Raw genomic sequence first — 15,589 nt, 5'->3', positions numbered from 1 at the left:
ATTCATGTTCTTTTTCTGTGTGTAATGTATTTATTAGTTTATGTTTTTATTTCACTGAGATATTAATTTGGATACAGCAGATTTTACATTTCTATAAAAGCCACTTCATATTAAACCACACGTTAATAGGGTTCAACCCATGATCATACATTAGTGAGGACGCTATTTCGTCTTGTAATTGTGGATTAAGTACAGTATGTTTATGTTATAATGTGATAGTTTTCTACAACAAAGGCCTTTTTTGTACCTTCTATGGGTTTGTTTTCTTTTCCTCCCATTGTAAAATTCTTTTTTTTCTTAAAAGCTGATTATATTTGTTAAAAGGGAAGTTTTGTTCTGCAAAAAAATGCTATATGAAGAAAAATGGCACATATAAAATACAAACTTTTTATTTTTTGTTTATTTTTATTTATTGCATGTAACAATTTATTCTTGAACAGATCGTACAATCAACATTCATTACTCTGTAGTGAGTATAATAGGTTACAGATTACAATTCAAAGTAAAGTGTTTAGAAATAAATAAAATCACATGGTTCTCCCTGTTTCGGACACCTGAGTTTTACTTCTGGTTTTGCTCTAGTGCACAGTGTTTCACAAAGTTTTCCCCAAATGGAAAAAACAGACTGGTACTCAACAAAACCAACTAAAGTGTGCAAAAATGTTGTATTTAAGGGTTTCGATAAGATAAAGATGTAATGTTAACATTTTCTTTTGGGAACAACACTGAAGCAAAAACCTAGAAATGATCTTGCCTCAGGCTATCTCGTCTGGAGCCTGCATTCTCCCTGCCAGGGCCAGGCTGACTTTGCGCAGCGCCCCCTGGTGCTGGGGGTACTCATGGCAGATGCGGTCGATGATGGTGCTCACAGCATGGATGCGATCCTCCTGTTTCTGGATCTCACTTTCCAATGCTTCTGTCTTGACCAAAGGGGAGTAAGTGCCATCCTTGACCGACTGGAAGTGTTTTAAACGGGTCTGGAATGCCAAGAACCGTGAGAAGTTCTAAAAAAAAAAAAAAAAAAAAAAAGTTTTTAATGGATAGATTAACTATTTCTTACAGTTTATTTTTTTTTAAAGCTGTGGTGTCCCACAATCATGCTCAATTTCATACAACAAATATTGATGTTCAATGCATTCTCCGAGTTTTACCCGTCTGTGCATATCTAACTAATTCCTAATAAGCCAGAGCTTACTGGTTCTCATAGTTTTACAAGATCACTTTGATGCATTCTTTTCACACTCTGTGAACCAAAGAGGCAAGCTCCTGCTACTATCAGTGAAAATTAATGTGATCTGCCATAACTATATTTCAGCGAAGCAAAGCAAACATTTTAACATAAAAAAGGCTTCCTTTTTAACATGTTTTTGTTCTACTGATAACATATTACACATCTACAGATCTGAAATGTATTTCCGTGGTCAATGTCAAGTGGTAATGCCCACTACATCAGGGGTGTTAAGTCACTTAAAAACAGCCTGATTGTTTTATACATTGTGTTGCAATGGGTAATGCTGACCCTCTCTTTCTTGTCTTGCAGTTGCTTGAGCTCCTGTGTCATCATGTCAGTAGTAGCCTGTGACTCGGTGACCAGCTTGTGTTTTTCATCCAGAGTACTGCTCAATGATTTCTGTGTGTCCTGCAGCTCCTGGATCACCCCATTACACTCCCTTGCTTGCTGGAAAACAGAGCAGAGGATCATCTTACCTGAATATCTAGAACGCACAAACTCTATATTGAAATATTACTCTGTAGATTTTTGAGCATTCAGGTTTATTTCCAAGGAAATCCTGCTACCACACTGGGGTGAAGAGCTAAAGTTCTTTGAGGGAAAACTGTTATAATTAAAAAGATAATGACATCATGCTAACATTACCAAAAACACCTAGTTTTTATTTGTTTTGCTACTTGGTTAGTGGCTCTATGGTTCTATAAAATCAAACCATTCATTTTTGCCAATGGAAAGTGTGCTCCACTGCCAGTCCCGACTCCTTACCTTCTGTGTTTCTTCTATCTTCTTCTGGAGAGCCTGCATTTTGTTGTGGAACTCACTGTGTGTGGGCTGCTTCTTCTCCATCTTGTTCTGAGCCTCCCCACGTGTGACAATGGTCTCCCTACGTGCCACCACTGCCTCCATCTCTCTTATCAGCTTCTCCTGCTGTTTCATTAGCTGCCCATAACGAACCTGCACATACAGTACACGTGGGGCTTCAGTGTTACTTATTTACTAGACACTCGTCCCAGATGAAACAGAACCCTGAGTTTAAAAAAGAATCAATAAAATAAAAGCAGTAGAAAAGTAAGCCACCTCCATCCTGTGTATCTCTGCCCTCATGGAGCGCATCTCGCCTTTCCCAATGTCTGAATCCACAGCATCTCGAGTCTCTTTCCCCAGCTGTGTTTTCTTCTCCCACAGCATAATCTGACGCCTATCAACAAACAGCATTTGCACTAAACCATCTTAAACTAATGCAACAAGTTCACTTTCTTAATTCACATTTCCATGGGTTCCTGGATTTCAATTTTGTACCTTATTAATTCACATTATTGGACAGTTTTTAAGATTTTTCCAGATTTTTAAATGGTGGGTATCGTAAGGCAAATGCAATTAATTGTGTTTCATTTTTTTTGCTTTTCACTAAAAGATTGTTTTACATTTCTTGATGGTAAAACATTTTACGAATGACTCAACAGGTGACATAATATTCATTACCGCCGATGTATGGTATTTTATTTATATAATTTCTTTAATTGCTTGTAGGCATTACTGTTGAATTAAAATGTACTAATGCAAGGAAGTCTTTGATCCAACAAGTATTAATAGATTGTTTTGCTGTTATTTATCAATTTTAATTGCACTTCATATCCATAAGTGCTTTTTTAAACGTAAATTGTAAGTGTACTCTATTGTTGTAAGAGCCCAGCTGCAGTAGGCTTTGGGGCTCCTAATCCTATTGTGACTCACTCTGCTTCCACAAGGCTGTTCAGCAGTCTCTCCTTCTCCTCTTGCAGGCGCTCCAGTTTCATCTGCATCTCAATTGATTCCCGCTCTGCTTCCTCCATTTAGGAGAGACACAAAAGAAACAGATTTATCCATCTTGAATATCTATGGCCAGTACAATTGTAGCTATTAAAGTAACACATTGGATATTTATTTTTCTGAGTGATCCCATTAGGCTATACAGCATTCCTTTCAAAGAGATTACTTCAAGATTCTAGCATTCAGTCACCTATCTTAGATGCCTAACATTTTCTACTTAATTAGAGTTTTTACTCCATGCATAAATACATGAGCTTTTAACTGAATGCATTAATTATTTTGATGGTGAAAGGCTTTAACTGTTGAAAGCCCTCTTTATTTTCACCAGTATAGTTTTTAAAGAGGGACTCACGGTAATGTTCTTCTCAAAATGTACCTATCACAGTGAAAAATATAAAATTGTATTTGATCTTGGCCCAATTCTATATTTCATTAATAGTACCAAAATAATATTTAAAAAAAAAAAATTAATATTGATATTTAAAATTGAAATGTAAGAAAAAATAGTTTTGGAAGACAGATAATTACCCTTGTGATCTGGTTATAGCTCTAACCAATGTATTTGAATTGAACTCCCCGTTTAGCGGGCTTACCTTCAGCTTGTGCACAAACTCGGTTTCCATCAGGCTGTTGCCCTGCTGCAGTGCCTCCTTCAGACTGTTGTTCTTGCTCAGGATCATGTTGAGTTTCAACATATCATTGGAGAGGTTCTTCATGTGCCTTTCAATATCTTTCTGCTCATTCATCTCCTGTTGAATCTCATCTACAGAGAAACAGGGAGTCAAGAGGCTATCTAGTAGGTCTCCTAATATGTAACTGTTGCACCCTGCAATCTTGTATGTGCTTCAGTTGAACTTTTCTTAAAATCTGCAAGCCACCTGGTTAAGTATTCTTCACGTATCAGCAACAATCTACATGGAACAATTTTCAAAGCAGTTCATACCGAGATTTTGATTTTGTTTTAAAGTTTTTTGTTTTTTTTTATAAAAATCTATATTTGGGATTTTAAGGGTATGCTCCAATAACTTTGTGGTTTTATGTCTTTGTGTGCTTGTTTATGACGTGGCTGTCTGCTTGTGTTTGTTGCCAGAACCTCCTGTAAATAAGACCACAGCCTAAAAAAAATATACATATAAATCTTTAAAACTGAACCTTTCTTTTACCACTACACCTATCTAGCTGCAATGTGGCACGCAAATCATTTTGTGTTTCAGTACTGGCTAGCTAGATGCATGTGTTTTGATGCAAATCTCTTTACCCAGCCCACACATTTGATTAATGGACACTCTGCCTACCTAAGTTCTAAAAAGAAGGTAAGGTTTTTGCACTTACTCTCGGTGCGTACTTTCTTCTGCTGTAGAATGGTGAGATGTTTCTTCAAGGTTTCCACTGAGACAGCCTGCTCCTCCCTTTCCTTGGTAAGGAAGACAAGTTCATTCTGTTGTCGCAGCCAATACTGCTGCATGGATGAAATCTCTGAGCTCTGTTGTTCAATCTCTTTACTCAGATTCTTGATCTGGATCGCCAGGGGCCCTAGCTCTTCTCCCTGTTGAAAAAAGGAACACTACCATTTAGCTTGGGAGCAGGTACACTGACATGGTGTATCAGTTAAGGGCAGCTGTGTTAATATGTGCTAAACCATGCAGTTTTGTGACTAGTGATTGACAGTGTATTATAAATTGCCAACCAAAAAGTATTAGGATAGCACTTAGACACGGTATGCACATAGTATATATGTAGATAGTAAGTTTGTTTGAATTCAGAAATGACAGATTAAAATCATGATTAGGATTATTCCCATTATATTCAAAGCCAAACAGTAATAATATTACATCGTTGGTACTGGGGTCAATTACAGTTGTTCAGAACTGGGGAGTCGACATTATTTACTAATGCAGTAGAAGTACTTGTTCCAGTCTCAAATTCCTCATTTCTAACGTTGCTTTCTGTCAGTCATAGGAGTCCTACCCCAGTCTTGGCGTGGATGTTATCGATCTTCTTGTTGTAGAGGTTGATGGTGCTCTGCTTGCGCTCGATCACTCTACAGCACTTGGCAATCTCGGACTCGCTGCGGGAGATCAGCTCATGTTTGTGGTGCATCTCTTCATCCAGTGTGGCCAGTGTCTTTTGCAGAGAGCTCAGCCGTATGTTTGAGTTGTTGGTCTCCAGGGTAACCTGGCCAAGATCATTCTCCAGTTTCGTAAGCTGTAATTCCTGCAAACAAACAGAAATAGAGGTTTACTAATAAAAACGTACTTAAGTTGAGTGTATTTGTTTGTTATAATGTCAGTACCGTATGTCCATTAAAATAGTCTTACCTCATGGGTATTTTCAGGTCAACCAGCATTTGCGTCAAATTCAGAAACTTATTTATCTTTAAAAGTTCTGCCTTACAAAGACAGTATATATGCACTCTTCTTTCAAGTCAACTGTAGCATAAACCTAATCAAAACCAGTGCTTTATCTAGGACATCCCTTCCCCCATTATTTATGTATACAGACATATCCAAATCTTGATTATTTATAATAAGAATTTTTCCTGACTTCTTTTTAAAATCTATATATAAAACAAATGTATCTTGTGGTATTTGCTATGACATTGTTAGATTTTTCTGTGAAATAATAGGTAATTCTACAGAACTACAAAGCTTACATTAAAAAATAACCCAAAATTAGCCAATAAGTGTCATACCAAATTGGGAACCTTGTCCTATGTTGCAACATTAAATCTAATGTCGCATTGCAGTCATTGAAGCTAGGATTAAGATGTAACAAGGATGTGTAGAAATAAATACATCTTGATCACTATAGTATTTGAATTTTGACACACAGTAGCTAATGTAGTCAGGGTCTAGACTGAGATGCTATGTTATAACAGCAAACATTTGATTTTTTTCTTCTTCAAAGATGAAACGACAGAAGAATTCAATCTTGCTTGGTCACTGATTATGGATTATTCCCCACGATCAACTCTAAAAGCAACAAAGTTTGGAGAGCAGAGATAAATGTTCTCAAGACTAGGTGTAGACAGCAAACAAAAAATGAAATCACAAAGCCCTCAACACTGTTACGCTAAAGGAGCATAAGGGCTTGCCAAGCACTGCAAATACATTTAATAAATAATGTGCTTCTTGTACCATACCAGCGCTCGTTTGCGTGATGCGAGTTTCTCAGTCTGGCGGCGGGCATATTTTGCTGATTTGTCCAGTGTCATTTGTTCCTGCATCTTGTGCAAGATCTTGTCCCCCAGCTCTAATTTGGTGGCACACTCCTTCTCTATCAGTGTCCTCAGGAGAGTCAGCTCACTGAACTTCTTTGCATGGTCCTGGGGAGAAAAATGGATGAGAGTTAAATAACAGATAAATAAATAAATAAAACAGATGAAAACCATCATATTTATTATTGTAAATCATAACATTAGTATGAAATACACTTAAAAGGTATCAACAAAATATGTCAATCACAATATTCCTTTATGAACTAAAAATGATTTTGTATGTAGCTGATATTTAGTTCTGCTTGTGATTTGTTTTGCCTTTACCATCCAAAGTACTCCTCCGGCAAGGACAGTTGCTAGCCTTTAATAAAATGTATGTCTAATGTCCTCAATATTTCTTCTTTTTAAAACATTTTTGACCATCACTGCAAAACAAAACTTTAGCTTTGTGTCCCCTTTCATGAGAACTGATACAGTGGGTTCAAATGAAATAACAAGCAGTTGCGGTGAATACCCTTCTAGTGTTATTTTGTTATTTGTATTAGTGTTATTTGTTTTCTTTTTAATATTTTGAAATTAATTGTTACAAAGTTTTGGCATTGGATGTTGTGTAAGTAACAGTATCCAGTATTTCCATTGTTTCTATTGTAAGTTTTTCATTTAACATACATGCTGCATCTTAATGTTAAAACAACAGATCAGTATTTATGTATTTAATATTGGGATTGCGTTTGAATGTGTACATTTGGAACTAGCACCAAAAAATCATATACAAATCTCTTACCATATTGACCCTGATTAGAGCCTTTTCGGTCTCATTCAGTGTGCGTGTGTAGGTGCTGTACTCTGCCTTCAATGCCTCCTGCCTGGCCAGACACTGTGAGATGAGCTTCTTCGACATGTTGGCATCATACTCTGCACGGTTCAGGATGACTGTCAGCTGCTCATTCTGCTCCTCCTCCTTTGTGATGGACTTCTTATAGCCCTCAATCTCTGTGTCCAATGACTGGACCAGCTGCTTGGACTGCCTGTCAACACAACAGGGGCGAACAAAGTGATGATTACATATTAAGCAATAGGTGAAATAACACTTTGTCATCTATAATTCCTTACTGTAAAACCTCACAGCCACCATTAGCCCATTTTTCTGCCACCAAACATTTTACCTTGAAGCTCATCTATATCATATATCTAGTCAATTGTCTTTTTCAGCGTTTTTTATTTTCTTTACCTCAATGCTTCCTGCATGGCTGTATAGGCCTCATCCCGCCGTCTCATCCCAATCAGGCTGCTGTTCCACTGCTGAAAGAGCTGCTTCTTCTCGATGGCGATAGCCTCAATCTCCATATGAGCCTGAAACATAACCGCCAGGTGAGCCAGGCCAGGGAGTGTTTTCTTATTTTTAATTGTGACTTGCCATGAGACTAGCTGTATCGAAAAGTGAAAAGCAAGAAAAAATGGTCAGGAACCTTACCTCTGATAGAGCCTCTTTTGCTGCTTTAGTTTCTTCAGCCTGCGCCACTGTCTGGACCTCGTATATAGCAATCATTTCCCGCAGCTTATCCACCTCTTTCGTCAGTCGGTCCACAAACAGGTCCTGAACAATAACAAAATAAACAGGTGGATGGGATGTTGCCTAGAATGTGCAGGGATTGTAGCTGGGGCGTTTTAGGCAAGAAGAATGATTAGGAGCAACAAAAACAAATAAAAAACTCAGGTAATTTTTTTTTTACACATGTGGATACTGTGAGTATTCAGCTGGCTGCAGCCTCTTTTACAGATTCCCCACCAGCTCAAAGTAAGTTAAACTAAGCAGTTCAAGACGGGCAGAAAAATATGCTTTGCTGAAAATAAAAGGCAGCAGTTTACCAATGACACTGGTGTTCAGTTAACATTAAATTGTGTTTGCTTGCTTCTGCTAAGCTGAACAGAAAAATATTTAGACAGTAGTACCATTTTGCACTAAAGACAGATTTACCTGCTTCATTTTCTGGTCTTCCACTTGTGCTTTTTCTGTCTCGGCTTTCTGCGTGGCATGTTTCATGAGAGAGATGTCGGAGCGCACATCCTCGTTTACATTCTGCATGTAGAAGAGACGCAATGCCAGGTTGTCAACCTCTGTCTGCAGCTTTGACACTGCAATCCAGTGACAAAAGGGGTACGATAAGCTATGTTACAGAAATACATTTGTTAAACACTTTGACAAGCTACATCAACTAATAATACATGATATCTGAACTTCAGCATACAGAATAATGATGTATTTTAAGTCTTCCGTATCTCTTATGCATTGATAGTTGCTGGAATCCTGGGAGAATTATCATGTGGCTCACAGGAGACAGTGATTAGAAGGGAGCTCTAAAGGCTTCTGAGAGGTAGATTTATTGGGAACTCTCCCAGCAGCCTTTGCAAGTAAAATAATTGAGACAAGTAGAGTAAATAGCCATGCCTTAAAGGTAAGATTTACTACATTAATTAGTTTGTTTTTTAGTTAACCAGCTTACAATCTAAAGGACTAAAAGTCTTTAAAATGAGCTAAAGTCTGGAAGACAAGAGAGCTCGGTTTAAAGCCATTGTCTCATCAAAAGAGAAGCAGCTGAAAGCTTTAAATGTGTTTTAAAAACCTTTTGAGCGTTCGTCGTTGGCGTTCTGCTGCATTCTCTTGAAGAGCTGCCTGGTGTTCTCCAGCTCGTCCTCCACTCTCTTGCGCATCGTGGCGGCCTGTGTGTTCTGGTCGTGTTGTTTCTCCAGCCCCATCTGCATGCGAGCCAGCTCCTGCTGCACTCCATACAGCATCATTCCCAGCTCCTCACGCTCGGACGTGTGCTTCTTCATCAACCCCAGCTGTGCATGACAAGGCCATTCATTCATATACACATTTTTCAAACTCTGAAGTCCATTTACACTTTCACAAAACAATATATATATATATATATATATATATATATATATATATATATATATATATATATATATATATATATGTATATTGTAATTATATATTTTTATTCATTTTAAAAACTGTACAATAAATACATAAATGCAATAAATATATTATAGTAAGAATAGGAGATTTTTTCTTGGTTTATATTATCTAACAATAAATTATTCCATAGTTGTAAAGCAGGTGGCTTGGAGTCTTTCCAGGAAAGTAATATAGCTTTCTTTACAACTAAAAGAGAGGAAAGGATTAATACTACATACATTTTGATTGAGAGCAGAAATTCAAATTAGAAACACTCAATATGGTCACGAGCACAACAAGACACAAAGACAAGAGGAAACTTTGTTTATATAACTTATAGAAAAGGATACCTGGTTACATTTAACCATGTAAGTTATATGGTAAAAAAACAAACTGTACCTCCTCCCTGAGGTTCAGGTTTAGCTTTTCTAACTGTCTGGTGAGGTGGTTCTTTAAAGCAGACTGGAATCTCTTCATCAGGGGCTGTAATTACAGGACAAAGAAAAAAAATTAAGTACATTAGTACTTGCAGTATAGGAGTACTAGGAAAAAAGACAGTGAATCCTGATGCAATTCAATATACTAACAACCCACAAAAAGCCCTAGCTAATTCTTTCAGTGTGAAATCCGAACCCTTTCAAAGTTATATAGTGACATTCACAGGTATTAATTTCAACTAAATTGGAAAGTTAACTTAACCGTCTTTGAGCCTGTAACTATTACTGATGGAAAACAAACTTAAACAAACTACATCACAGACTACAGGTAATCTTCAGTACAGTTTGACATAAAAGAAAAGCACATCTAGGAATCATAACGTCATTATATCATTATCGCTATATCATTACTTACTATGCCCCTAGTTTCCTGCCTGGTAAAATATTTATTGGAAAATGTATAAATAGCAACCCACTTACATGATTGGGGTCCATGACCACCAGTTCTGTGTCCTCCTCCTCCTCCTCGCTCTCTTCTGTCTCAGCAGCGTGGGCCTCATACTGCTCCTCTTCATCCTCAGAAGGCTCCTCTTCCTCACTGCCCGCGTCCCTTGAAAGCTGCCCAGAGAAGTGGAATGCGGAGTCATCTTGCATGGGTGAAGTAACCACTCCTGTCTCTCCTAGGAAGCAAATGTTACAACCAGAAAAACTAAACAAACCTGCCATTTTTCAAGGATCATCTCAATTTATTTGGACAGACATAAGCATTGTATGTAATCGACAATGGTGGTCTGCCTGCAGTAAGGGACAAAATACTCTTCCCATATGTAATAGAATGTATTTGTGCTTACAGGTGATGATGCTGGGACATCCACTAGTATCTGGAGGAAGAAGGATAGAGCACCAGACTTGAATCCTATTAAACATGCATGGGACATTATGGAAACGTGTGCGAAGAACTTATTAATACTATCTATGGCTTTGCCTGATAACCGATTCAATGTTACCATTCGTGTGCAATTCAGCAGTACTTCTTGATCCTCTATTTAGTGCTTGTTTTCATGTGTCCCCTTGTTTTTGAACTGATATCACAATAAACATTACTTACTGAGATTTACAGTGTACAATGTTGTGACTGCACTTAAGGATTACTGTTGGTCATTCCTTATAGCAGAGGTAGCCAACGTTGGCCCTTCCAGTTTTGGTATTTGTCCCAACCCTGTTCTAAATTGTTTATAAACCAATTAAACCTCCATCCAAACCCTGAAGTAGTTCATAATCTCATTGTACCTGTTAAACCTGGAGTGGAATAACACCCTGTCTTACAGTGTTTACCTGAGTCTCTCAGTTGGAGACTGTGTACTGACTGCTTTGATCTGGGACTGGTCGCCCCTGATGCAGGATGAGTATCCATGTTGGGTTTATTGGTCTCTTTTTTCTCAGCTTCGAAGTCCTCTAATTCCATCTGAATTGGGGGAGGGGGGAGTCCAGGTAAGTTGTTTGTTCATTAAAATTGTATTTGTTTTCAGTTTTCAATCATCAAAAATGTTGACCATTTTTGGTTAGTAACTCAGTAAGTGTTAGAAGTAGGGGGAAAAATGAAAAGATTAAGCTAAAAAACAATCTCACTTCAGTACTTATTCAAGCAAGCTTTAAGCTAGAATTTCTAAAACCATTAAGTTGCCTTAAAGTGCTTGTGACCCACCTTGTGAAAGGCAATATAAAGTTGACGTTGTTTTACTAACTCATAAAATAAATTGAATATTACCTATTAGGAGTGAAAGATCACAACCCTGAACTATCCCTCATGACTACCTTTCTAAGCGCTGGCCCTGTCATTTCAGAAACCGCATCTGTGACTCCCATGGGCCTGGTTCCAGCAGTAGGAATCTCCTCTTGTTCTTTCTCACCGCCTTCTTCAAATGTCTTCTTTTCATCTGTTTTTGTTGGTTCCACCTGCTATCACGGACAAAACACCACATTCAAACATGAATTTTAATGAGATAGTATACATTGTTGTGAGCCGGAGTTTAGAATTCTCCCATTGTTAGTACCTACCTTCTGTTCACCTTCAAGCAATCCATCTTTAGACCTAGGGCTGGAAGAAAAAGATTATAAGTGCATGATTAAAATTATACATTAAGTCTTAACATACCTTTACTACAAAAACTAACAAACTTTTACATTTTTATGAATTCATGTTCCTTTATACAAAATAATATGCACAAAGACCAATTTCAATGTTTATCTTTGGAAAGTATTATTATTATTATTATTATTATTATTATTATTATTATTAATAATAATAATAATAATAATAATAATAAACGCTATGTCAGTTTCTAGTCTACACATACTTCCACTACCGACTGCCATGACTGCTGTATTATTATCTTTTAAAATATAAATGCAAATAGTTTATTACAAACTAATCATGTTTAACACTTTTAAGCCTTTCAGGCATGGCGACCCCATATTGGACGGATTAAAAAAAAACAAAAAAAAAACTCTCTTCTGGTCTTTATATGGGGACATGTGGAAAACGCAAATGCGTGACAGCCTCAAGAGCATGCCATTTCTCCCCCATATAAAGCAATGGAAAAAAATAGAAAAATTAAATTAAATAAATAATATATTTAGTATGTGTCCAAAAATACTTTCTTCAGCTAATTTTAAAAAAATATGAAAGGGTTATTAGTATTTTTATATTGACTTTAACTCCATTTAATTTTCTAAGCTACCTGCAAAAAAAATCTAATATATTTTAAACTGTTCCGTTATTTACTAGGCACTGCGTAGTAACCAGACACTAAATCATAACATATTTTATTTTCTAAAACTACAGAAGTTGTTGAAAGTAATGTGTATGTTTAATACTAAATAAACTAATTAAAAATAACAAAACATTTTATAATAAATTAGATTTCAGTTCATTGCTACCTGTGTTTGTCTGCCATTCTCCCGTTGCTAGGAAACAATGTCAACTTCCGCCCAGCACCCGTTCTAACTAAGTATTTACCAAGAGGGGTGGTGATTGTTTTGGTGGACTGTACCATTTTAAAAAAACATTTTTTTAAGCTGCAGATTTTAATTGTAGTCATTTTTGCACTCCCATCAGCACAGCTGAACTAATTTAAGACTCATATAGTATATTATTTAGAATTGTGTATTATTTGGGGTACATGACTCCTTCAGGAAAACTATAATTCCTATAATCACGGCTTTGTGTAAGTATACAAATATGCAAGTATCACCAAAATAAAACACAATCCTATAAATATGAATATACAATAGGGCTCTAAATGATAAATACATTCTTTAATGATTATTGTTTCTAATTTATTCAGGGGGTAGGAGTCTGAAGTCTGTGAAATGTCACTAATCTACATGCACATACACACACACACATACTTGTACAGTTATGTGCTGTATTGCAGGGTGTTTCCAATTGTTGTCCAACCCCTGTAGGCTAGATTTATTATACTACTTTTAACATTGCCAAGATAAAGACGCCAGGAAATGGCCAAGTGTTACAATGAATTCCCCTTTCCCAAGCCAGCTTCAGGATGTCCATGTTTTCCGTACAATCAAGCTGTTTCATTCAGTCCTAAAAGTGCCTCATTGTCTTGTCTCCACAGTTTCCTCTCATCTTTCAATCTGCTACTGTTTTCCATTCTTGTGGGCTACTTAGGTTTTCTTTCCCCAGTTCTTTTTGATGTCATGCTTGTGTATCTTTAGATAAGCACAAGATCGAATCATTTTTGGTCCCAGGTTTTAAAAATATATATATATTTTTACACACCTTATTTTAGTATTGACTTCACAAGCCCATAGAGAAAACATTAGCTTGTAAAATGTTATCAGTATCCCAAACACCTAAAATATTATTTCATTTTCACAGAGCAAAAATAAAGCTTACATGTAGTGTTCACCTCCTCTGCGACAGTGACAGAGGAGCTTGTGTGTCTGCAGACAAAACTACCTTGAAAAAATTCAAATAACTGCAAGTCAAGCGCAACTGCTTTTGATGAAGCACAGAAGGCTAAACTATGGGGAAACGTAGTCATATTTCTGGGCTGCATAGAACCACATTGTGGCGGCGCTTCTGAATTTTATTTTTAAACTGGTGGGGTTAACACTGAAACCTGTGTCCCAATACTTGATGGAAGGGTAATGTGTGTGTGTGTGTTTGTGGGTTTTTTTTTTTTAAGAAAGGCGTTCACAGGGGTGTAACAAAAAGGCAAACAGAGTCAGTGGTCATGCAGCTGATGTATGAAGTCAACTCAAGCTGTATTAGATAACCTTCTGTGACGTCTGGGGATGTAGGGTATCAATAGTTCTACCAGCTAGCTTCAGTTAAAAATGCTTTAATATCCTATGGATGCCATGAAGAAGAAAAAAGAGAGTATAGTCATGTTTTTGTTCCTGAGAAATAAGGTTGATTTTAAGAATAAGTGTGACAGGTGGCTTAATGCTTACTGATATTTATACCAACATGGTTTCAGTTGAGCAGTTGTGGGTGGTTAAAATGCTGTGGTTTGGCTGCACTTCAAAAATGTTAACACATAAGTGTAGAGACTCCAGTCCTCCGCGTTGCCTCTTGTTCTCACTTTTCACTCGTTGTTGATAAGGAAGAGGATTGTCATCCCGGAAGCAGCCGAGAGGGGGCTGGGTTAAATATTAAAAACCAACGTGTCAGAGGCTACAGAACCGAAGACAAAACAGAATAATAAATACAAAAATAAAAAAGACCGACGTTAAAAAACAAAAAAAAGGTGTTTGTTTACGATCCTAGACAACATGGGAGAACGTCACTGACTGGAAAAACCGTGGGGTAAGAATGACCATTTGAATGACCCAGGTATGCTACCTCAGTCTGATTTTGTACAATAGCCAGGTTGTAGAGTGTCTCATATGTATTATCTTACACTATTGCCATATTGGTAATTTCGCTATATATAACATGCTGAGGATAAGGTTTGAACGAAATGCAGCTGTATCAGGTAAATAAAACGCATGCGGTATGTATATAGGGATGATGATGATGACTAAAACCTGACATTATTTATAGATAGAATGAAAACGCTAGCTCACTACTAGTGTTACTGTAATGTAGTAGAATAATTTATTACAAGAAAAACACGCTAATTAAGAAAAAAAAACAAACAAAAAAACTATAATTAAAAAGTAAACATTGTCCAAAGCTTTTGAGGTTATGATTTTGAGGTTCAGATGGTAAGGACAAGGCTGGTCTGATATTCGTTGCTGTCCGTAACTTGATATTAATCAGTTTGCATGTTTCAACAAGAGAGAATAATCAATATATTGATTAGTTTATTTTATGATGCCATTCAAGTAGTTTACATTCTATTTACTAACAGAGAAGAGAATATACGCAGGGTAGGAAAAAAAAAATAAACTAACTAATAATATGGGCTTGAATATAATTATTTTCAGGGAGAACACTAATTTGCGGTTGTCATTGTTACTAACTGCGAGATTATATTGAAATTAACTTCTGAATGATTTCATTACACATGCTAAAGATTCTCAAAAACAGTCATTTATTAATATTGGGCAACAAATTAAGAACAAAAGTCTCAAACCATGAACAGTGGTATTCCACGTATGTATGACTTAGAAATTATGCAAATTAGTCTCTGTCTAGATCACCATTTGGTAGTTTATAGTAAAGCAATATCCAGATGCAGTATCTATTTCCACATACCCGTTTAAACACGGGAATTGCCTTTTGTGAGGTTTGGGGTGGAAGCAGTTCTGAAATTTGATTTGTATCCATAAAAAGATGCGCTAAATAAATGTGTTCATAGTGGTTATTTCTTGTTATGCTTTATATGCATTGAGATATTCAGGAATCATTTTATGTAGCATACAGTTTCATGTAGTCATCCTACATTATTTTTACCCAC

General features: G+C 36.7%; 2 protein-coding genes across 4 annotated transcripts in view; one reads left to right on the top strand and one right to left on the bottom strand.

Moving 5' to 3' along the window:
• Positions 1-385: 385 nt before the first annotated feature.
• On the bottom strand, positions 386-12,665 carry ccdc40 (coiled-coil domain containing 40). Of its 2 annotated transcripts, none has more exons than XM_034040733.3 (20): positions 12,600-12,665; positions 11,718-11,757; positions 11,475-11,618; positions 10,995-11,124; positions 10,140-10,339; positions 9,622-9,705; positions 8,882-9,101; positions 8,236-8,393; positions 7,732-7,854; positions 7,489-7,610; positions 7,042-7,285; positions 6,183-6,365; positions 5,009-5,254; positions 4,373-4,586; positions 3,634-3,803; positions 2,966-3,057; positions 2,309-2,429; positions 1,997-2,185; positions 1,520-1,678; positions 386-1,004 (listed from the first exon to the last, which is right to left on the bottom strand). In XM_034040733.3, the coding sequence occupies exons 1-20, from the start codon at positions 12,614-12,616 to the stop codon at positions 756-758; spliced, it is 3,105 nt and encodes a 1,034-aa protein (XP_033896624.3). In that variant the 5' UTR covers positions 12,617-12,665; the 3' UTR covers positions 386-755. The 2 variants fall into 2 exon arrangements, with proteins under 2 accessions (XP_033896624.3, XP_058848422.1); XM_058992439.1 differs by having other exon boundaries at positions 11,475-11,615.
• A 1,570-nt stretch (positions 12,666-14,235) lies between these two features.
• tbc1d16 (TBC1 domain family, member 16) overlaps positions 14,236-15,589 on the top strand; it is a 66,828-nt gene continuing 65,474 nt past the window's right edge. Inside the window, exon 1 of one of the 2 annotated variants that reach the window (XM_034041069.3) lies at positions 14,236-14,493. Coding sequence is in view for 1 of the 2 variants with exons in the window: in XM_034041068.3 (XP_033896959.2) it covers positions 14,512-14,520 (9 nt within the window). In the remaining variant the exon portion in view is untranslated. Of the gene's footprint in view, positions 14,521-15,589 lie in introns of both variants that reach the window. The other variant, XM_034041068.3, reaches the window with a different exon arrangement.

The sequence above is a fragment of the Acipenser ruthenus genome, chromosome 19 (assembly GCF_902713425.1).
Source record: "Acipenser ruthenus chromosome 19, fAciRut3.2 maternal haplotype, whole genome shotgun sequence".
Classification (NCBI taxonomy): Eukaryota; Metazoa; Chordata; class Actinopteri; order Acipenseriformes; family Acipenseridae; genus Acipenser; species Acipenser ruthenus.
Note: the sequence above shows the minus strand (reverse complement) of the source record. Positions and strands in the feature narration are given on the sequence as shown.

Coding starts and splice junctions, on each gene's coding strand:
- ccdc40 (XM_034040733.3), bottom strand. Junction 7,855..8,235: donor AAGACCAGAAAATGAAGCAG/GTAAATCTGTCT, acceptor GTTATTGTTCAG/GACCTGTTTGTGGACCGACT. Junction 3,804..4,372: donor GAAGAAAGTACGCACCGAGA/GTAAGTGCAAAA, acceptor GTTTCTCTGTAG/ATGAGATTCAACAGGAGATG.